General features: G+C 40.5%; 1 protein-coding gene across 1 annotated transcript; it reads left to right on the top strand.

Annotated features, from left to right (window-relative positions):
- Window positions 1–5,084: 5,084 nt before the first annotated feature.
- Window positions 5,085–10,428, top strand: LOC129722043 (UDP-glycosyltransferase UGT5-like). Its single transcript, XM_055675241.1, has 3 exons — window positions 5,085–5,235; window positions 8,031–8,514; window positions 8,580–10,428. The coding sequence occupies exons 1-3, from the start codon at window positions 5,230–5,232 to the stop codon at window positions 9,659–9,661; spliced, it is 1,572 nt and encodes a 523-aa protein (XP_055531216.1). The 5' UTR covers window positions 5,085–5,229; the 3' UTR covers window positions 9,662–10,428.
- The last annotated feature ends 12,444 nt before the right edge of the window (window positions 10,429–22,872 follow it).

Here is a 22,872-nt window from a genome sequence, read left to right as displayed (position 1 = left end):
TTTTTTGCTTGTTGAAAATTGTCCTAAATGGGCATAAGAATGGTTTAAAAATACTGATAGGTGATGGGAAATAGGTTTTCACGCATCTTTGAGTGACCTCTTGTATCAATTGAAAAAAAAATTTTTTTTTGCTTCTGAAAATATTTCAAAATGGGCATGAGAAAGGTTTAAAAATAATGATAGGTTATGGAAAATAGGTTTTCGAGCATCTTTGAGTAACCATTAACATACTTGCATAAATTAAAAAAAAAATTTTGCCTCGATATAACGTAACTCGATATAACGTAACGAAAATAAAAATAAAGTTGCCTTAGAGCGAGGTATGACTGTATAATGATTAATATTAGGTTTATTTTTCAGTAACGAAACGAATCAGAATTCGATCCTTGCCTCAAAACGGTCAAAGTTTCAACTTTTTGACCGATGAAAAAAATGCGGTTAGTTTGTCCCATACACATTTACTGCCTGAAATAGAAATAAAAATAGCTTGACTTGCATTATAGTCATTAAAAATAAGAAAGATAAATATTTCATGACGGACTAATACATCAAGATGTTACCGTTGCTAGAGACGGCAACAGACTGGCGCTTTTCGATCTCTTACTGTTGTAGTAAACCCCACTGTGACGTGAGAGTTACGAAACAAAAGCCAGCCACCAAACAATGCACTCTACTGAGTAAATGATGACGTGCGATAAAGTGTGCAAGCGATACAAAATAGCTATTTAGCGAGGCCGTCTTATACGTCTTGCGGTGGTGTAATCGGAAACGCATCTGACCGGAGATTAGAAGTTGTGGGTTCGAGTCCCACCTGCTGGAACATATTTTTCGTAAATTTCTAATTAACTATTTCCCCAGTTAGTTCATTTTTCAATCGTCAGCTCCACATTTACTGCCTGAAATAGAAATAAAAATAGCTTGACTTGCATTATAGTCATTAAAAATGAAAAAGAAAAAAATATGATTATGTTAAAAAAAGTTCTTTTTGTATAGAGTCCTATAGATTTCTTAAATTGTCCAAAGTAGCCCCTAGTCGGAAGCAACAAACAACTTTTCAATAGCTTTATGAACATTATTTTGTTTCTCAACGAATTCAAATGAAATAACCAACATTGACATCCTGATAAGATTATGTGTGAGTATTCCATGGTGACTAACATACAGTTGAACGTCGTTGGGATAGATTTGTTTTAGTTGTAAGCTTTGTCTTAGCACTGCAAGACGATTGGTAAATCGTTCACATGGCAGCAGAATAGTTATGGTCCAATACAAAGCCTTGAGTAACGCTAGAGGTTGTTTACACTAGTTTGAAAGCTGAATTTGATCGTAATGACCACAAGATACTTTTACGACAACTTTCACTTTTTTTTGCTCTTTGCAAAATAACGGAATGGCATAGTGCAGCTCTTCGTGTGCAGATTGCTTTTCGTCCCAATTTACCAACTTTTCCGGGGTTCCTCAAAGCAGAAATTTGGGATCTCTGCTGTTAATATGATTTCCAACGGTATCACGTTGTTGCTTAGAGTAGACCGTGTATGTCGATGATCCTAAATTATATTTAGTAATTCAACCTGTTGATGACTGCTAACGTTGAACAATTTGCATAAATGGTATTTTGTATTTTCGCTCGTCTTACGAGCTCTTCGCTCTACTGGACTGCCAATGTGTAGACCATGATGTAACGGTTTAATCAAAAAGTAGGCGCGGGGTGAGGTATCGTTTTTTTGCTTTGGATGATTGGAGACGAAGTATCACTATGCGACAGGAAGAATTTCTTCCTTGTTTATTTATTTGAGCTCAAATTGTTTATTATTCGAGCTCACCAGGAAACTAAATGTCTCAATTTGCAGTGTTTAACTTGTGAAACGCTTTTTAAAAGGACGAATATTGATTGTAGATATGTAACATTGCCAGATTTACAAGCTTGACAACGACGTTACTTCAGGTTCAGTTTGCTACCTACAGTATGCAGTATTTATTAAGAAGAAGATTAATGACCTTGCACAGCCTGATGTAACCAACAGTTACACACGTCTGAAAAATTGAATAAAACTACCTAACTCAACTCTCCCGTGCTGCGAGCAAGAGTGCTCAGAGTGTATTAATTCAATGTTTTTAACGCAAAGCAACTAAAAATAGTTTGTTCAGAATCGGGAAAAATAGTAGGAAGGTAAAAATATTCTGTAACCATATTTCATTTTGAAGCTTATGAAGACTTTGTCGTTACGGTTCGTGCGATTTCGTTGTGTGAGATTTTACATGTTATCCCGGTTTGTTGCTGGATTACTGAATTCTCTCAGGTATGAAAATATGCAAACGTGCATTTTCAGTATCACGAGTTGTAACGGATGTTTCGTTTGCTTGAGCTGAATGGTTTTTTATACATGTTAATCTTACAAAACTTATTATTATTTCACATTAGCAATAACATCAATCATGCGTAAATAACACTGGGCAATTTATTATTGCGTGTACGTGATACTAAAATCGGCACCCAGAAACAGTCAAAGTTTTCACTTTTATTATTTGCCTTGTTAATTTAAATCTGGCATACTAAACTGCCATGTGTTAAAAAAGTAGGAGGGTGGTATCTGAGACACGACCGTAAAGTAGACGATAGTTTTATATTTCATTTTGTGACTACAGGCTATATTTGATTTCAGCACGTTTTACTTTTGACATGTTTCGATTTTGGCACACATGTACCAAAAAATGAGCGATTATGTTTGATCATATTTTTGAAATTATTTGTTTTTTTTTTACCAGTTTAATCCTCCAACAGAAAGGTATTTCGATTATCAGTACTGAAAACCGTACTATGTCTCTAATCACTCGGGGGGTCAGATCAAGTATCTAGGTCGTCTAGGCAGCATGCGGACCTGCCCCCGTTGAGTTCCGATTACTTCCAAATTATTGAGCTTAAATTAAGGTCGTCATAGGCCACTTAATAAGTAAAAAAAGTTATGAAAAGAGGTTCGTTCATTTTCAGCATGGTTCGATTTTGGCAACAAAATTTTTTTTGACGTGTTGGCAAAATCAAAAAGCACTCTAAGAAAAAGTATTTTCTTTAACATTAATGAAATACCATTTATCCTAATACATTCGATTTTTTTTCTATACACGCAAAAGCAACCTGTTACACAGATTTTATTCAAGTGCGATTTAGTAGAGAGTTAACTATCTTCTATATTTAATTGTCTTGAGAAAAATGGCTCACTCACCGATTCCAAAGCAGCATCTTTTTAGTTTTACCTGTCTGTACCTCACAACTGCCAAGCAAAGATGGCACATGAAAAATTTTCCTGCATTTACATGTTCGCGGGAGAAGTAACGATAAAAAATTTCAGTTTCTAGTCGAGAATGTTTATTACATACAAACTGACATAAAGTTTTTTGAAAATGGTCAATTTATTTATTTCAGGTTAATTTAAGCATTTTATCAGTAAGCAGAACCAGAGAAAAGCCTTTTCAGTTTCAAGATATCAAACAACTGCGAAAATTCTGTTATCTTCAAAAATAAACCGGGCTAGAGTGATAAACAACATCGGTCCCAGTAATTGATGTTTGCATAGTGTTGTTCAATTACGGATTATGGAAGGTAATATTTTCTTGCAGATGCTGATGCAAAAAATATTGATTTGAAGAATACAAATATAATTGTGCAAACCCTAATATCAAGATGAAGTGAAATTGGTTATTCTCTATACCGCAACCGCGGGATGCAACTAGGATTATCATATTGAATTAAATTCGTTTAGCTAGAAAATTATAATCATCAGTACAGCTCGAGTGATAAAGATAACTAAAATATCGAAAAATTGTCCATCATTTTATCAATCCAACGACATATTGACTATTGTGATTCATCATGTATTACCGTTTGAAATCTTTGATTCCGACGTCACACTTTAGTTTTAGTTTCCGCAGAATGTATCCCGATATAGTGCGGTGAAACGTAGTCCTACGTCAAAATCCGATTTTAGGTTGATCAGTAGCGAGATCCAGTCCCAACCGGTTGAAGGTCTAGGACGCACACGAGTCGCACGAGTGTAGGGGAGGATTGTACAAAACGCACCAGTTAAGCAATCTCGCGTTTTACAGCGCTTCAAATCATTTCAAAGCGATATTGAACGTGTAGGATGATTGTAGGATCTATTTACTGTATGTTTATGACAAAGTTTATTATAAAATACTAGATTTCAATGTCTTTTCAGTAAAAATTACCATTGCCGCCACACAAGCCCGTGACCAAAACGCACCACAACAAAGGTCAGTATGCTCCAAAGCAGGTGGTTAATATGCCACTAGCAGAAATCAGCACGCGAAGTGAGAAGCGCTTGAAGTCTCGAAAGTTAAATCAAAAATAATGGAACATGCTCTAAATTGTCAAGCAATCTCTTGCAAGCTCTTCATAGTGCATTCTGTCCCAATTTTAATTTTGATTGTTTTTAGGTAAAAGTTGACGAAAGTTAGTGAAACAATTTGAAATATTCATAGTATTATAACTCCAAAAGTGTAAAGGTTAGGGGAACCATAGTTTTTTTGTGTTATTTACTAGCCAGTTAATCATGAAAGCTTAAATAAAATTCATGAATAATTACATGTTGGACAGAGTCACAGCCAATTACACAGTTTTTTGAGTATTTTAGTCATTACGGCACACTTTTTTAAATGAGAACTGTAGAGAAGCTGGGTTTTTATGAGAAAAGCGTAGAATTTTGTCATAAAGAGCCACATGTGTCAGTATTTTTGGGAATTGTGGCATGGGCCATCTTACCCAACTGGTGCGTCTTGTACGGTTCTCCCCTACTTTCAACACTTCCTCGATACGGTCACATTGGTTTGCGATAGGATGACTGAGCAGTTTTGACTTTTCTTATACAATAGAAAACGTCTAATAATGTTCGCAAAATTTAATTAAGATTTTCTAATTGGATGCTCAAGTATACTTTTTGAGCGAAGTTAAATGACCTAAAGGTTTTTCGATTTATCTACAAAAAAAATCGAAATCGTGAGAGCTCTCCCGCTTCGGAGAGCTAGGTGGATTATACTTTGCATGCTGTTCATTCTCCATATCAAGTGAAGCTGTTACCCTGCGAAAATTGTAGTTCGCATAACGAATACAATGAATCAATTCTTGGCTCAGTTTGTGATCAAGCGGCAAACTGTTACCAGCAAGGTACTGATTAGTGTGTCCTGTTAGGTGGAATAGTTAATTTAATCAATTTGATGATGGTAAGATATCATGTAATGAAATCACGATTTATTTGTTCCCTTAGTTTGATCTGTGAGAGGTTAGCGAACCTTTTCTCAATAATTAGTTGATTAAATGGTGTATTAGAAGATGAGCGTCTGTTAGTAGCTATTATTTCTAGTGTTTATTACTTATTAACTAGTTATGGGTTTTTAAAAACTTTCTATAGGAGTTGATAGCACCGTATTTTTAGAGCACTTGAAAAATAATAAAAAATTTATTGATCTAGATGAAAGTGAAAAATGGCCTGAGTAATAGGAAATAAGCTGCTCACACTAATATAATATACGTAAAATGTGTGCTGTTGACTATGAATGTTGCACATTTGGGCATGATTTGACTTTGAATAGAATTTAGTTTACTCAATGCGTACTGTCCGCAATGAAGGCAAAAACCGTGCAAGGTATCCGTAACAGTGATTGCTTGATTTGCAGTAGTCGAAACACATCAAAGTTATTAGAGAAGGTTATATTGTTTGTTGGATAGTCTGAATTTTATTTCGATTTGTATTTGAATAAGTATTACTTTATACCTCAAATTCAAAAAAAAAAATAGATTACATCTTAATCTAATAGTGGTGCCTATTACTTCACGGTGAAATCAGAGAGAAAAAGTTTCACTTTTTCGACTGGTGACGAAAGGCACAGGCAATTGTCGATATCAAGATTTGTTTTTTTTTATGCCAAATGTATCAAGATTTGTTTTTTATGCCAAACGTCGAGACACCGAAAAAAATAAATCGGAAAAAATCGGCTTTCTGGGATTTTTGTGCTGCGAAACTCAATTCACTTATCCTATTCTCGTTTCTACTTCACTGTCAATCTCACTACATGGAGCTAATTTATGTCACCCCTTGTTAGGTGGGATTGGGAAAAGGTCTCAAAAAGTGAAGTGAGCGTTGAAGTGAAATATATTTCACCGTGAAGTGACTCTCGTGTTGGATGAAGGTAGATTAACTTCATTTAATTTGAAATACTACCCTTTGTAATTGCTCTGAATTTGGTCATGTCTGTATATATTTTCGCTGGAATACACAGACTTTTAAATATTTTTTTTCGAAAATGTTTCAAAGATGTTAGAAATTTTAGATTACATTACAAGTTTGAGCTCTAGGAAAGTTTATAGCTTTCTAATCGTTTCTGTGAATTTTGATGCCCCTAACCGCCTTAGAAATGTCCCAAGTTTCCACTGAAGTTTTTCTGTCAGCATACGAAAAAACAACATACTCGGCGAGCAACTGCTGTTTTGACTCAAACTTCGAACACTTCAGAATAAAAAGAAATTCAGAATAAAAAAAATCACATAATTATAGCTTGAGTAATCGAAAGTATGATTACAATATACCATTTCGTTCCTCGGAATGTCCTTCACCCAGTGATGTATAGCTCTTTACTGTAGGACCACTTCCAGGTAAATCAGCAGGCGTTGAAAAAAGTGACAGTCAGCGTTGAGAGGGTTTTCCTCTCTATCTTTTAGTGATTACATTGAAGTGTTCGGAAATTGAATCGAAGCCGAGTTCTGAATTCTTGTTGATTTTATAAACCAAACATGTTTTAATCTGTATAAATAGCACTTAATTGCAACAACAATGAAATAACCAACACTTTAAACCTTCAAGATCGACGAAAAAATCATTTTTCGTTGATTTTTTTAGTGCAAGAAGTTACATCATAGCTTAAGTGTTCGAAATTTCATGCAGTACGGTACTCTGCGGCTAGAGGCATAGGAAATCACAGGAATGGTTGAAAATCTGCATTCTTTCATTCCTAGCAGTTTGAGCTCCAATGAATTTTTTGGCTTTTGTCAACTAGTGTAACAGATGCTGAACACACGCGTCTTTGTATTTCGACTAATTGATAGGTTTAAAATTTTACGAGCAGAAAAGAAATTAGTTTTCTGAACTACATACAACCCGCGAGGCTCATCTAGGGGGGCCGCGAAGCTCCTGGTAAATTTGACGGGTAACTAAAATTTGTTTCCATGAAAGCAGATTTTCAACTGTTCTGCGTATTAGGACCAAGACGTGGAACAAATTAGATTTGGAGGACGATATCAGACTGAAAATCGCAGCCCCGTATTACAAAACCTGTGCCTAAAATTCTTTTGGGGGGTCGCGGAGCTCTTTGTGTTTAGCAAAATGTGCCGTGGAGCCGAAAAGGTTGGGAACCACTGGTTTAAGTTGAATGAGAATTTCTGTTCTAAAATTAGTTCAACTAGCAATTGGTACATGTAAACAAAAGAAGTAAATTGTAAAAGTAGATTGAAGTAGGGTAGGGAACCTATTGCTTAACATTTATGCAGCCTCCTGTGCTGAGACGAAATACTCAATATGTGTAAAGTGAAATAAAACCAAAACCTTTTCTCTGTCAGCACTTGTTTACAAATTTTAAACAAGTAGACAATAATCAATTGAAGTTCTCAATCGAAGGACACTATTTTTATCACCCCGAACCTATTTTAAGCAGTTTGCATCTGTTCTGCAGGATTTTTTTTTCAGTACTCAAATGGCGACTGAATGGCTACAATTTAGGTTACGTTTCTTCGATTGATGTTTATTCAAAGATTTCACTGTGAAGAACGGTTGAAGTTTTGAATTAAAATTGTCGGTATGAATCAAAATTTAATGGTCTGTGGTCCGTTTTCTCCGACCAAAATTACCCTAATGGAACAATGAAACTAGTTTCTTGCTTGTGGGTTATCAGTGAACTGAATTCAAAATGCACAGCCTAATACGTTTTAGCAATTAATTTATCGACAATTCCTTCATTTTTTCCAGAAAATCCAACTGCTATTTTCTGTCCTTGTTCTGGCCAGTGTTGCTTGGCAACCGTCGCAGTCATCGCGCATTCTGGCAGTGTTCGCTTTTCCCGGTAGAAGCCACTGGATGATGATTGATGCAATAATAAACGAACTGTTGGACCGGGGCCACCAAGTGACCTGTATCGCTAATTATCCCCTATCGAGGGGACAGCACGAAAACTATACAGACATTCGGATAGCTCCGATCTATGATTTCTGGAAGAAATCGGTACGGGTAGAGTCTTTGTACGATCTGACAGAAATCTCTATTCATCGGATGCTGGTGGACTTTTTGTACAGCCTTGGACTGGAAACCGCTGCGTACGGATTCACGAGGGACAATGTGAGGGATTTTATCGTCAATGACCACAGTCGATTCGATTTACTCTTGGCCGAGCAATTCTACCAAGAGGCGTATCTGATGTTGGCCCATAAATACAAAGTACCGATCGTTACCGTCGGTTAGTCTATTTTTGCTCAGCCTGTCAATATATTTCAATAACACCTGATGTTTAAATATTTCAAGGAACTTTCGGCTTCGCTCAGTACATGGGTCCAATGATGGGTATGATGAATATGTGGTCTCATGTGCCACATGAATTTCTACCATACACAGATAAAATGACGTTCTACCAGCGGATGTACAATTCAATGGTTAGTTCTTATGAATTGGTAATGAGATCGCTATACTATATGCCAAAGCAGGAAGCCATGGCTAGAACTCATTTTGCCCATCTGGAAGGGCCGCTGCCGAAAGTAGCCGATCTCGAACGTCAAGTATCAGTAATCTTACTTAACAGCCACACTCCGCTGACGACAACTCGAGCCAAACTACCAGGTTTGGTTCAAGTTGGCGGATTGCACATCAAAAAACCGAAACCACTTCCCGAGGATATTCGCAAGTTTTTGGATGATGCTAAATATGGTGCAATTTACTTTAGTTTGGGTACCAACTTACGAAGTGCCGATATGCCGGCAGTTAAACTACATACAATTTTGTCGGTATTTCGATCGATGAAGCAGCGAGTTGTGTGGAAATTCGAGAGTGACTCCGTGCAAAATTTGCCCCCTAACGTGATGATCAAGAGCTGGTTACCTCAAAGTGATATTCTTGCACATCCAAACGTAAAGGTGTTCATCACCCACGGTGGTCTGCTAGGAACTCAAGAAGGCGTCTATCGGGCCGTTCCGATGCTAGGAATACCAATTTATTGTGATCAACATTTAAATATGAACAAAGCTGTTCTAGGAGGCTACGCAGTGAAACTGTATTTTCCAAACATTACGGAAACCTCATTCCGATGGGCACTTGATGAGTTACTTCATAAAGCAGAATATAAGCGAAACATCGACGTAGTTTCTTCGGTGTTCCGAGATCGACCCGTTCCGGCCCTACAGGAAGCCGCCTACTGGGTCGAGTACGTTATAAGACATAAAGGGGCGCCTCAATTGCGTTCGGCGGGTATTGATCTGCCGTGGTTGAGTTTTGCCTTGGTGGATGTTATTTGCATGATTCTATTTGGTTTGGTGCTGATCAGCTGGACGCTTGTGAAATGTATCGGGTGCATAGTGAGGCGATCGTCGAGTGGAAAAAAGAAAGTTCAATGAAGGAGCTACAGACGGTATATTGTTGATACCTAGATAAGAAACTGAAGAGATTAGATTTTAGTTCACTCAAGTGTTTCAACCTTTGTATGTAACAGTAAACTCGAGTATTTAAAGCCATTTGTCATGTTTTTTAAGTATTGCGAATCGCCCATTCATTATCGGTGTAGATAGTGGTAATTTAGTCGTATCTCTTCATCTAATTACAACCTTAACGGTAATTCCCAACCGAAGATTGGCTTGAAGAATGATAGAGCAGCAGTAAGTCATAAAATTTCGTTTGTTATAAAAGTTTTGTTTTTAGAAAACAAATATTTTGTATTTGGGTAACGAATAGCATATACGTTAGCTAAAAAGCTTTATTCGACACAGACATGATTCCATATGATCCGATATCGTGGCCACTCATAACAATCACGAAATTCAAAGGTGAAAATTAAATTAATCCTCACTACCGATCGGATTGAAGCCAGATTTTATTCAACATTCAGGGCGAGGTCCGATGTTGATAGCTTGAGGTAAATTACAAATTTATTATTTCTAGAAGAACTCCATAAACGACGCAAACTAAAATAATTTGTGCCCAATGGATTTTTTGTCACCAGAGTATCATTTCTTTACTGTCGTATTATCGCAGAGTTTTCAACCTTTTTCAGTTCAGTTTCAGTTCACCCCCATTTGATAATTCACACAAGCTTTTCCCCCCTATCAGCACCATGAAAGAAAAGCTGTAGTAATTGAAAAATATAAGGCTTTTTAAACTTTTATTTTTAACAGGCTTCAAGTTTATTGAAAATACTTCCCGTTTTATCCATCTTCATTGTTCTAACACACTGCGCAATACCTTCAAAGTAATCTACTCCTTTATCAGCATACCCTGGGTGCGTCTTGAAATGCAGCTTTAACCTCTATGGTTTCATGGAGTCATTGGAAAGAATTTTTAGGCAAACTAAACATTGTGGTTTTTATTCTCCATTGACAATAATGGAAGAGAATCCGAACTGAAGGTACGTAGATTCGTACTTACTTCTTTAGATGCCATAGTTATTTCCTACAAAAAGAACATTTTTTACAATGATGAAAACATTTGAGAAGTTGAAACCTTACCAATCCTGATCGTACAGTTTAGGAACAATTGTTTCTCATTTCAACGGAAAGCAGAAGTCAAGTGCTTGGTAATTCATTTGACACTGAAAAAATACCGCTTCAACGTCAATCACAAAACCGCATTACATGTGCAATTTTTCCACTCGCAATTCCACCCTGGGGGAACCAGAGGCAATACAAGAATCGCCAATGCACCCAGAAAAATGCACGGTTTGGTGCGGTTCACACGCTGGAGGCATCATTGGTCCGTACTTCTTTAAAGATGATCAAAATCGCAACGTTACAGTCAATGGCGCTCGCTATTGCGCGATGATTTCTGATTTTTTTTGCCGGAAATGTGAGCGCTGGGTCTTGTTGACATGTGGTTTCAGCAAGACGGACATATTGCGGATTGAGTTCGGTGAGCAATTCATCTCACGAAATGGACCGGTGAATTGGCCGCATAGATCATGCGATTTAACACCGCTGGATTATGTTTTTGTGGGTCTACGTTAAGTCTCTCGTCTGTGCGGATAAGCCAACAACAATTCCAGCCTTGGAAGACAACATTACACGCGTTATTCGCGAGATACCAGCCGAAATGCTCGAAAAAAGTGACCCAAAATTGGACTTTTCGTATGGACCATTTAAAACGTAGCCGTGGCCAACATTTAAATGAAATTATCTTTAAAAAGTAAATGGCATAAACCAATTTATCGGCTCGAATAAAGATTTCATACAGTTTTGTAATTTTTATGCGTTTTTAAAAAAAAAAACAAATTCTTAAAAAATTACCCTTTATAAGGATATAAGTAGGTATACCAAAATGCTATTGTTGGGTTCTTGGAAATAGCTTTGGTTTTCAGGTGTCCTTCACCTTGATCACATTATTCCTGTGACACAGTTCTTCGTTGTAATTGTCGTCTACCCGAAACAAGGCAGATTTCTAGTAGGTAAATCGGTTCACGGTGCTCCCACAGACCGTTATTATAAAAAAATGTACCAAAGAATCGATTCGTTATGACATCCAGAATCTCTGGTCAAAGTTTCGTGATCGTTCTAGATTCGACTGTGAAAAATTGCTTTTATGTTCTTAGAGTTTTTTGTAGAACACCCCTCTTAAAAATCAGTTTTTTTCTAAAATTTTTTTATGGTTGTCAAAACAATAAATTTTATAAAGTCGTAAGAGAATCTTAGTTGAAAAAATTAAATCTTAAAACATTTTGCATTGTTTTTACCCGTACAGACAAAATTATAGACAAAAAACTGATTTCAAGGAGGGGTGTTCCACAAAAAAACTCTACTTTGTCGTGTCCAACGTACAGATAGGATAGGCAGTATTCAGCAATTGTTTTTCTTTCAAAATTTTCCCCAACTTTGCTGAAGGTAGCAATATGGTATATTGAAAATTAGAAAAAATATTTTTTTATTCAGCTGTTAGGTGGATTGATAGAAAAACTTAAAACGCCAGAAGTAAGGCCTTGTTTTATGAAACAATTTTGCTGAAGACATTGAGTACATAAAATCAGTTTTTCACAGTCAAATCTAGAACGTTCACGATTTTTCGAGTAAAGGCCACTGTGCACTGTGGGATTTTCAATTAAATATTTCCACCAATTGTTAATGTCTTGAAATATAACCTTTGGAATGTGTAGAAACTATTTTGGAAGTTATTTCATTAAATGGTGTTTGAAATACGTGCTTTACAATGAGTATTTCGTCGTTGTTATATCACTTTTTTGTACTTTACGACGTTCAAAAGGGTATTACTCAAAAAAATTACCGTACGATGATTTTGAAATTTTGGCCAGAAATTCTGGACGTCATAACGAATCGAATGGTGTACTCAGATGGGAGAGCACCGTGGGTTCTATGACCATCGTTGACTTATACTGGTTGAAAAAGCAAAAAAATATTATTCAAATTTGAGAAAAATAAAATATTGTAGCTTTTCAACCATTCCTATAAATTTTGCTGCTTCTCTCACAGATAATTCTTTCAGAGAAAAAAATGAGTTGTCTTGCGCGCCAACATTGATGAGGTGACCCGGCGAGCAATTACTTTGCGTCCAAAATTCACAAGAATGGTTAAAAAGCTATAATCTTTTTAAGGCAACTGTTTTGAGCTTAAGGGAAACATTTTTCACCTTCCTCGACCAGTGTTATTGTATTTGCCAAAAGATGAACGGGATTTAAGGCACACTTGAGGAAGGTTAGCTTCTGACCACCTTCAATGATCCACATAACTTTTCATGTAGATCAGATGGAATTATGACTAATAAATAATAATAAAAACATTTAACAGGACGATGTCACACATCAATGAACATTCAATTTTTGCAAATGAACGGATTTGGAGTTGTTAATATTATACCAGCTAATAATGCTTTTCTAGACATACAAAAGCATTCGACAGTATTTGGCATAGAGGTTTGATTGCGAAACTGTAACCTTTCACATTTATATTTTTCTAATAAAAATTTTAAAACATTATCTCATTGGTTGAATCCTCAGAATGTCTATCAGAATTTAAAATCTGATAGATTTCTCTTTAGAGTAGATGTGCCTCAAGATTCAGTCTTGGGTCCAGTCCTGCACAACATATTTAATTGAGATCTTGTTGATTTACCTTCAGGATGCACAAAGTCCTGTTCTGCATTGACACAAGCGTTTTTGTTTAAAAAAGAGTCATTGCGTCATATGCAGTCGATTATAGAAAAGTTTAGATATTTCATCTTCATATTTATGAAAATGGAAAATTTCCCCCAATGCTTCAAAAATTCAACTGATAATTTTTCTTGATAAGCCTCCAGCTTCTTTTTCAAGATAATCAAATCATCAAGATGAATGGGGTTATTTATAATTTTTAAATTGATGTGTCAAGGTTAAGTACTTGGGACTAATTTACAATGAAAAGTTTCTCTTCAAAGAGCACATTGAGAGCATCAAATATAAGAGATGTTCAAATCCTCTCATTAACAGAATTTCAAATTTTGTTTAAGGAAAAAAGTTTTGATTTACAAACAAATTTTTAGGCTAGCAATGCTGTTTCAATCTGGTCTAGTTGTTATTTAACAAGAAACGCTCCAAAGAATAACAGATCAAATTCTGTAAACGATTCTGAAGCGTCCTCCTTGGTTTGTTATACTAGAATTGCATAGACCTACTTTTGTTGTAACATTTCACCCAAATTACAAATTTACAACCGTGTTGAGAAATCACTACTAACTGAGCTTCCAACAAACCCCCTATAAAAAAGGGTTCAGAATACTTATTTTTTAGAAATATTCTGGACATGTCATTCGACAAAATCATCAGCATACAGTTAAGTACTTAAAACGCTGGGTATTTGTATACAAACGCTTCATGAATACCCTTAATATTACTTATCAGATATATGAGCCGTTGCGGAACAGAGTGGTCTAAAGACCATTTTTTTCGAAAATAAGTTTTTTGTATAAACCGCATCTACTCAAGAAACTGAAGTTGGGAGATTAAGAAAATTTCGAAAAGTCGAACTTTAAAGCTGATTTATACAGTGTTGAAATTTCGTCTGAAACAAAATGGCCATTCTGTTTCGGAACAGAGTGGTCTATGTACATAAATCGGTGTAATACTATCATGTAACACGTAACATGTAGCATATTACATGTGATAAGTAACATGTCACTTGTTCTGTACATGTCTCACGTAATATAACACGTGTGACATGTACAGAACAAGTGACATGTTACCTATCACATGTTACACGTATTGTAACACGAAAAATGTAACATGTAAAATATTATGTAATATGTAACATGTTGTGTTACATGTAATGTTACACGTGACATCTTACATGTGACATACTATATGTACCATATAACATGTGACACTAGCCATTTTATACGAGTTACCGTCATTTTATTTGTCATTTACCAGGTTTGTGTACATAGACCACTCTGTTCCGAAACGATTCGAGGATTCCAGTGAATATGTATATGAAGTCAGAGTGGTCTATGTACATTGGTGAGATAAAATCATCGATTTCGCAAAGAAACTGCTAATTTTATGTATCCCAATGTTAAACCACTTCATAACCTTTATATTAGAACATTTTGTTTGAAAGAATCCGGTGAACAGAATTTTATTCAGAGATTTTTCGAAAATTGCTTCTCCTGAACATTTTGCTCGATGGCACATAGACCACTCTGGTTCGCAACGGCTCATATTTTGTGCATGCAATAAAAATATTGGCCTTTTTCTTTCAGGCGCAATGAACACTATTAGTTGTAATATTAGGCGTCGTACACAAACTACCTAACGCATAAAGGGGGAGGGGGTGGTTGATTCTGCATTATTCATCGTTACATCAGGAGGAGAGGGAAGGGGGGGTTAGTTACAGTTACGTAAATGTGATGCTCGCTCAAAATTAAAAACTTGGGGGGGGGGGGGTCCGGTTGTTCAGTGTAACGTTATTTTAAGGGAGGGGGGAGTCATTTCAAACGTTACTCATTGTCACATAGTGAGGAGGGGTCTGAAATCTAGATTTTTAGCGTTACGTGATTTGTATACGACGCCCTATATCCATTTAAAACAGGATTGTGAGAAATGAGAACTACCCAGGTTTGGCATGGCGAAATTGTTTTCTTAACAACTTATTCGTATCAACTTGTTCTTAATTTTTGCGTATCTTTTGTTATCTTTGCTATTTCAATGAATCAATAATCTCTCTCTAACTTTCTCTCTTTCTGTCTCTCTACTTCTCTCTCTCATTCTCTTTTACTCTTTATTTATGATTCTTTAATATACACAATCTCTCTCTTGCTAACCCACATACTCCTTCGCTTTTGTTCTTTCTCTTTTACGTGGTCACTCACCACTAACTAGTTGACCTCAAAACCTCCTCCACCCCTCTTAATCTCAATGATATGGCCTGATTAACAAAGTTTCTCTAATTCACTGCGTTATTGGCTGCTGCTCTCCAATCCCCGGGACAACCTGTACTCACCGTCAGATCTCGCTCCTCCCATCTTGCCCGCTGCCACGTCTTTCCATTCCTCCGGTAGTTGTTCTGTCTGCTCAAATTCTCGCAATCAGCAGGTACAACTAGGTGGCCAGCTTTTCCAGGCCCATCTATATAAGCTCCGAATCTATATAAGGTCCGCATTCCCAGCCGATTTATTGTTTTTCAGCTGTGTGATGGCATCCTTAACTTCGTCTATCGTTGAGGCTGGCAAGTCTTCTACAACTGTCGAACTGACGGGATCACTTTTTCTGCCCTTATGGTCCTCTACCTGGGCGCCATTCAGGTGTTCGACGAAGTGCTGCTTCTACCTTTCGGTTACCTCACGATCGTCCTTCAGAATACTACCATCTTTATCCCGGCACATTTCGGCTCGCGGCGCAAGGCCTTTGAGGGGTGTGTTGAGTTTCTGGTAGAACTTTTACGTTTTCTGAGAATGATGCAGCTGTTCCAGCTCTGCATACTACTCGTGCACTCTCTTGCAAATTGAGAGATCGGCAGTTCCACGTCCAGGGCCGGATTTAGCCGGTGGGGGGCCCGGGGCAAATTTGTTTGTGAGGCCCTCTTTTCTAGAAACATTTAGAGGCAACGTTCTGAAAGGTGACGAGCAAAAAAAAAGGTCGCTTAAGGACTAGGGGGGGCCCTCGAATCGGGAGGCCCGGGGCATTTGCCCCCCTCAAATCCGGGCCTGTCCACGTCCCTAATTTCCAATCGTTAGTCCGTTTCCGTCGCGTGGGTCTATGCCGGCTGTTCCACTCCGAATTTTCTTGTTCCTCGTTCATTACTTGTGGGTGTTTTACGGTGGTGGCCTGTAAGGCTTGCGCCTTAACTCCGCCTGTAACGGTTCTCTTTAGTTTAGTGTAGCCTGTACGAATAGACTTAAATTATTGAGAACTGGCACAGAGAGTCCAAAGCCCCTGGAAAGGAGGATGGTTGTAACAGCTCTTAACCATGGCTGTTACGTAAAATAATGGTTAAACCCCTAAGCTAAGGTGTGACGCGACCCGTGCCGAGAGATGAATGGTGGGGGGGGGTTTAATAAATTCCCAGCCGCTAACGGAGCCTGTGGAATACCTGGCGCCCTTCCACAGTAACCTAGCCTTCTGCGTTAGGCTATCGTGACACGCAGATGACCCCTTCTTTCGTGGCAAACTCGTGGGACTAAAAACTGGAGTTTAACAAATTTTCATAAAAGGGCCCCGGCAACCTCAACCTGTCGGAACAAATGGAGCCAACACACTCCATGGCGTGCAGCCCCACAAGGCTGCACGCTACAGGCAGAACCGAGGAGATGGAACTGGAGATGGATTTCAACCTCGACAGCGAATCGCTGGACGGAGGACCTTCAGTTTCATCACTAATCCTCGGTTCGCCAAGCGGGAAAGAAGAGAGCCCGACGGACAGTCTTACCGATCCGGAGACACAGCCGATTGACAAGGGGAAACCTAAGTCACCTCGTGCTGATGTCAAACGGCTCTCCCAATCGCAACGGCGGCGTCTTAAAAGACTGCTAAGCCTGGGTCACTCACGCGAGGAGGCCATAGGCATAGTTCGTCAACCAGTCGACCAAGCTGACCGCTCAGGTCAGGTCGCAACCAAGCGACAGCGGTCGACTGAGACAGCGTCGCCAAACACAAGCGCTAAGGGCCCGAGCAGCAAAAAGCCCCGGGACTTGGCTTGCGCGGAGCCCCCTGCACCGCGAAAAACGTCAGGGGTAACATATAGGGAGATGCTGGAGGCCACGAGCCTGTCTATCACAACGATAGACTATCCAGCCTCCCTACTTACCCCTGAACAGTTAAAAACTGTTCGAGATGCCATTCTGGACTGCATTGCGGCCATCAGGCCCAAGTTTAGGAGCTGCCGCCTAAAAAACGGTACCCTACAACTTGACTGTGCCGACAACGACACTGTTAGATGGCTGGAGACCACGGCGTCTTCTCTCATACCGTGGGAGGGAGCACACCTTAGTGTCTTTCGCACGAAGGACCTGCCGAAGGCCCTAAAATTTGTAGGGTACTTCCAGGACAGTGTGGACACCACGAATGAGAGAATTCTCCGTCTTCTCCAAAATCAGAACGACGGTTTCTCCACACGTGCATGGCGAGTATGTCATCGCAACGTTACTGGAAAGACTGTCGAATTGATGGTGGAGCTGGACCAACAGTCTGCTAACCTCATAGCGGCACAGAGCTTCCTGCTGAACTACAAGTACGGCAAAGCACGCATGCGGCAGGTTGGCAGAAAGTCCTCAAACACAGGCGCGAAAGGTTCTGGTGCGAAGGCAGGAACGGTACGTTCGGAGACTCCCTCAGGGAGTGTACCGCTACCACCTGCTCGACGCACTCCCGCGATAGCGAAGAAGGTTCCGCCGAAAAATCGAAAGAGGAGTAAGCGTGAGCATCTGAACAGTTGCGACCCTCAGAGCCAAATTTCGCCGCCTAAACGTGAGAGTAGCACTTCTGTCGCCTACCGTCTGCTGCAACGGGAGCCTGTTGCTGAGGGTATGCAGACTACCCATCCCAGCGTCACCGCTGATGGCAACCGTCCGCCAATCGGATCTCAACTTGATCCGACGAAGGACGCGCTGCCAACAAAATGAGCAGCATACGCTGCGTTCAGGTGAACCTCCATCACGCAAAGGGCGCCTCTGGTGTTCTTTGCCGGAGGTTCACCAAGGATCAGCTATCCGTGGCGCTGATCCAGGAACCATGGGTCCACGACACCAGGATCCTTGGCTTAGCCAACACAAACAGTAAGTTGGTCTATTGTAATCAACAGTGAAATCCCAGGACTGCAATTCTGCTGAACAGAAACATTAAATTTGTTCCCATTACAGAGTTCATCCAACGGGATTTGGTTGCCATTGCGGTGGAAGTCCCGACAACCAACGGCACTCAAGAAGTGGTTGTTGCCTCCGCTTACTTCCCGGGGGACGAGGACGATATACCGCCATCCGAAGTCGCAGCACTTGTGCGATACTGCCGAAGCATCAACAAGCCACTCATCGTCGGCTGCGATGCCAACGCGCATCACACAGTCTGGGGCAGCTCGGATGTCAACACTCGAGGTGAGTACCTACTTGAATACCTTACTTCTAACAATGTTAATGTATGCAATGTGGGAAACGAGCCAACTTTCAGTAATGCTATTAGACAAAAGGTCCTAGATCTCACTCTATGTAGCGCCTCGATAACGGAGAAAGTCAAGAACTGGCATGTCTCTGATGAACCCAGTTTATCAGACCATAGACACATCAGATTTGACGTCGAGGCTACTCCTCTGAGAAGAGAACATTTCAGGAATCCTAAGAAAACCAACTGGAACTCTTTTAAGGAACATTTGGTCAATTCGAGAACATCCTGCCACCAAAATATTCGAACTCCAGGTGAACTGGACATCGCAGCAAGTGACCTACAGCACAGGATCACGGAAGCTTTTATTTCAAACTGTCCGTTAACAAATCGAACAGTCTGCCGTGATGTGCCCTGGTGGAATGAAACTCTCAGCAACCTTCGTCGGGAAGCTAGACGCTTGTTCAACAGGACTAAAATCACGTCCAACTGGGAAGCCTATAGAGCATCCCTTACAAAATACAACGCTGAGCTACGCAAAGCCAAAAGGAGGTCTAGAATTCGATTCTGTGAAGACATTCAGACTCTACCTGAGGCAACGCGACTGCAAAAAGCGATGTCCAAAGATCACACGAATGGTCTTGGGCAGTTGAAAAAGGAAGATGGTAGTCTGACTGTCACCACCAAGGAAACGCTGGATGTTCTTATGAACATTCACTTTCCTGGATCGACAGCAATCTCCGGTTCGAACGTCGAAGAGTTACAGAGCCTCGAATCCAGACGCATAACGTCACGTGACTCCGCAGCGCTCGCTCGTAGAATTTTCACGGAGACTTCTATCAACTGGGCACTAAGCTCTTTTGAGCCTATGAAGTCACCAGGACCGGATGGCATTCTACCAATCTTTCTACAAAAATCGGACGGAGTCGTTATGTCCGAACTCATCAGCCTCTTTCGAGCCAGCTTTACTATGGGACATATCCCGGTCAACTGACGGAACGTTAAGGTGGTGTTTATACCAAAGCCGGGCAAAAAAGATAAAACATTGCCCAAAGCTTTCAGACCTATAAGTCTGACCTCAACTCTTCTCAAGTTGATGGAGAAAATTACGGACAACTACATCCGCAGTGAGTTTCTGAAGGAGTTACCCTTACACAAGCATCAATATGCTGGTTCAGGGATCTACGGACCAGGTATAAAGGCCACTATCTCAATGGTTAAGTGGCCAACCGTCTTTCAGGCGGAGGTATACGCAATATTTATCTGTGCTTTAACATGTCTACATCGCAAATATAGACATGCGAAAATCGGAATCTTTTCGGACAGTCAGGCGGCACTAAAGGCATTAAAGTCTGCTACATGTGTCTCCAGACTAGTCTGGGAGTGCATCGCAACACTCAGGGAACTCTCCCGCCTCAACAAAGTTATGCTACTTTGGGTACCCGGTCACTGCGGAATCGAGGGAAATGAACATGCCGACAGCCTCGCAAGACAAGGATCTGCTCAGCAATTCATTGGACCGGAACCGTTTTTGGGTACTTCCACATCCGCCATTAAAGGCGAACTAAGTACATGGGAAAAGCTAAAGATAGCATCTCAATGGCAACATGCGCAGGGTTGCAGGCAAGCTAAACAGTTTATCTACCCTACCCCACGGTTACCAAACGGCTACTTAGTTTAACTCGTAGTGAACTACGCATCATCACGGGACTTCTCACTGGACACTGTCCTGCACTTTATCATTTAAAGAAAATCGGCAAAGTCCTAACCGACTATTGTCGCTTTTGCAACGCTGAACCTGAGAGCTCAGCGCATTTGCTTTGCTTGGGGCTCTTGCTTCATCGAGGTTTAACTTCTTTGGAAGTTACCTCTCAACTCCATACCAGGTATGGAGCACCAATCCCAAAACGGTCACAGGTTTCATCAACCATGTAGTTCCGGATTGGGGCACAGGCTTACAACCAACTAGCTCAACTCCATCAATGAGTTCGAGCATCTTATAATCTGTGTAAAGTAATCGGGACCAGCCACAAAACATCCCTGTCGCAGTGGCGCTTTCTACCCAATGCCCTTCAGGCATACAAAAATAAAAAATAAAAAAGGCTTGCGCCTTAGCCCCTTATCTCTCCGGAGAACCATCGTGCAACACTGTTTAGAGTCTCAGGTTGATATGAGGACGGTAATCGGCTGCCCTTTACCTGGAGTACAGACGCCGTTTTGATACGCTCCTAACATGGAGGACAGAGCTCGGAAACTCAAAGAACACTCACGACCAAGTTTCCTCCTGGGTTGGTTACACGATCTTTCCTTGGTTGCTCGTATCCCAGAAGGCGCCGCGTGAAGGTCTAGATAGGAGTGACTTGAAAAGAGGCTAAGGACCACGTGTGGTATCTATTTTATTCCTGTAGGTGCACTTGGCACTGATGGTAATCGTTATCCGGCCGTTTACCAGCCATCACAACCCGTCACTCTATTAATTTATAAACTACTTTTTATTCTAAACTAAACATCTACTCAAAAAATTTAATCAGATAATGCGTCTAGTTTATGTGCACCATCCCTATAGATCTCTTAGGCATCGTTTTCCAGCCTTTGGGTGTCATAATGCTTACGAAAATATCGATACTGGTGCATTTTGAGTTTTCCGTAAACTGGAAGTCACCATTTCGGGCTTTAAAATGGGATTGGACACTAATTTTCGGTTTCATTCTGTGCCGAACACGCATCAGTACTGGACGTGTTTGGTGATCGGTCCGATAGAGTATAAAACAAAAGACGTGTGAACAAGTGTTGGCATTGTTTGCCTGGTCGAGTGAAATAAATCCGGGTTCAAGGTCGTGCCTTTGTGCAACTGTTTCGCATCGTGACTGCCAGCTGGTGCGCAAGCCGATTTGGCTGCTGGCTGGATTGTGCTACAGCAGTGGACGAGACACAAACGAGGAAAAAGAAAAAGCCATCAGTGTCAGCGAGTTGTATCGCTGTGTGGAGTGATCTCACACCTGGCTCGCTGCTGGTGGCTGTTTTGTGCTGCTGTATTGGTGCTGCTGGCTGTAACGGCTGCTACTTCGAACGATCGGACAACCAACCTTACTGGAAGGGAGAAATAAAAAGGTACGTGTTCTTGTCAGCGCTAGTGCACTAGACTTAGCGCAATGGATGTAGATCCCTCGCCTCCCGCGCCACCATCCCCGAACCCCTCTGACCCTGACCCTTCTGTTACCCCCTCCCCTGTTCATTCTTCAGTCCCCCCTCGCCCCAGGCTTTACCCAGACGGAGCCCAGGGCAGCTATACTGTTTATTTTCGGCCAAAGGCAGGACCGAAATCGAAAAAGTTGAACCTCTTGCAGATTTCTAAAGACCTGACGAAGGAGTACAAGGGCGTGACCGAAATTTCCAAGGTCCGGCCTAACAAGCTCCGTGTCGTGGTCGGTAACCTGAAAGAGGCCAACGATATAGCTTGCTCTGAGCTCTTCACACGCGAGTATCGCGTTTACATACCCGCACGAGACGTGGAGATCGACGGTGTCATAACCGATTCGAGTCTGTCCGTCGAGTGTATACTGCAAAGTGCCAAAGGGTGCTTTAAGAACAAAACGTGTCCCGAAGTAAAGGTGCTCGACTGCAAGCAATTGCGGTCAGCATCGATCATCGGTGGCAAAACAGTATACACTCCGTCAGACTCGTTTCGAGTTACGTTCGCCGGGTCTGCACTACCAAGCCACGTCTCGATCCACCGGGTTCGTCTCCCTGTGAGGCTCTACGTGCCCCGCGTCATGAACTGCCTGAATTGCAAGCAGCTAGGCCATACAGCCGCCTACTGCTGCAATAAGGCACGTTGTGGCAAGTGTGGGGAGTCTCATGCGGAAGATTCTTGCAGTGTTAACGCTGAAAAGTGTATTCACTGCGGAGAAAATCTGCATGAGCTCTCGACATGTGCGGTGTACATGCAGCGCAGGGATAAAATAAAACGGTCTCTCAAAGAGCGTTCAAAGCGTTCCTACGCTGACATGCTGAAGAAGACCGTTACCACTTCTCCCGTTACTTCGAACC

Source organism: Wyeomyia smithii, chromosome 2 (genome assembly GCF_029784165.1).
Source record: "Wyeomyia smithii strain HCP4-BCI-WySm-NY-G18 chromosome 2, ASM2978416v1, whole genome shotgun sequence".
Taxonomy (NCBI): domain Eukaryota; kingdom Metazoa; phylum Arthropoda; class Insecta; order Diptera; family Culicidae; genus Wyeomyia; species Wyeomyia smithii.
This window is presented reverse-complemented; position numbering and strand designations above follow the sequence as displayed.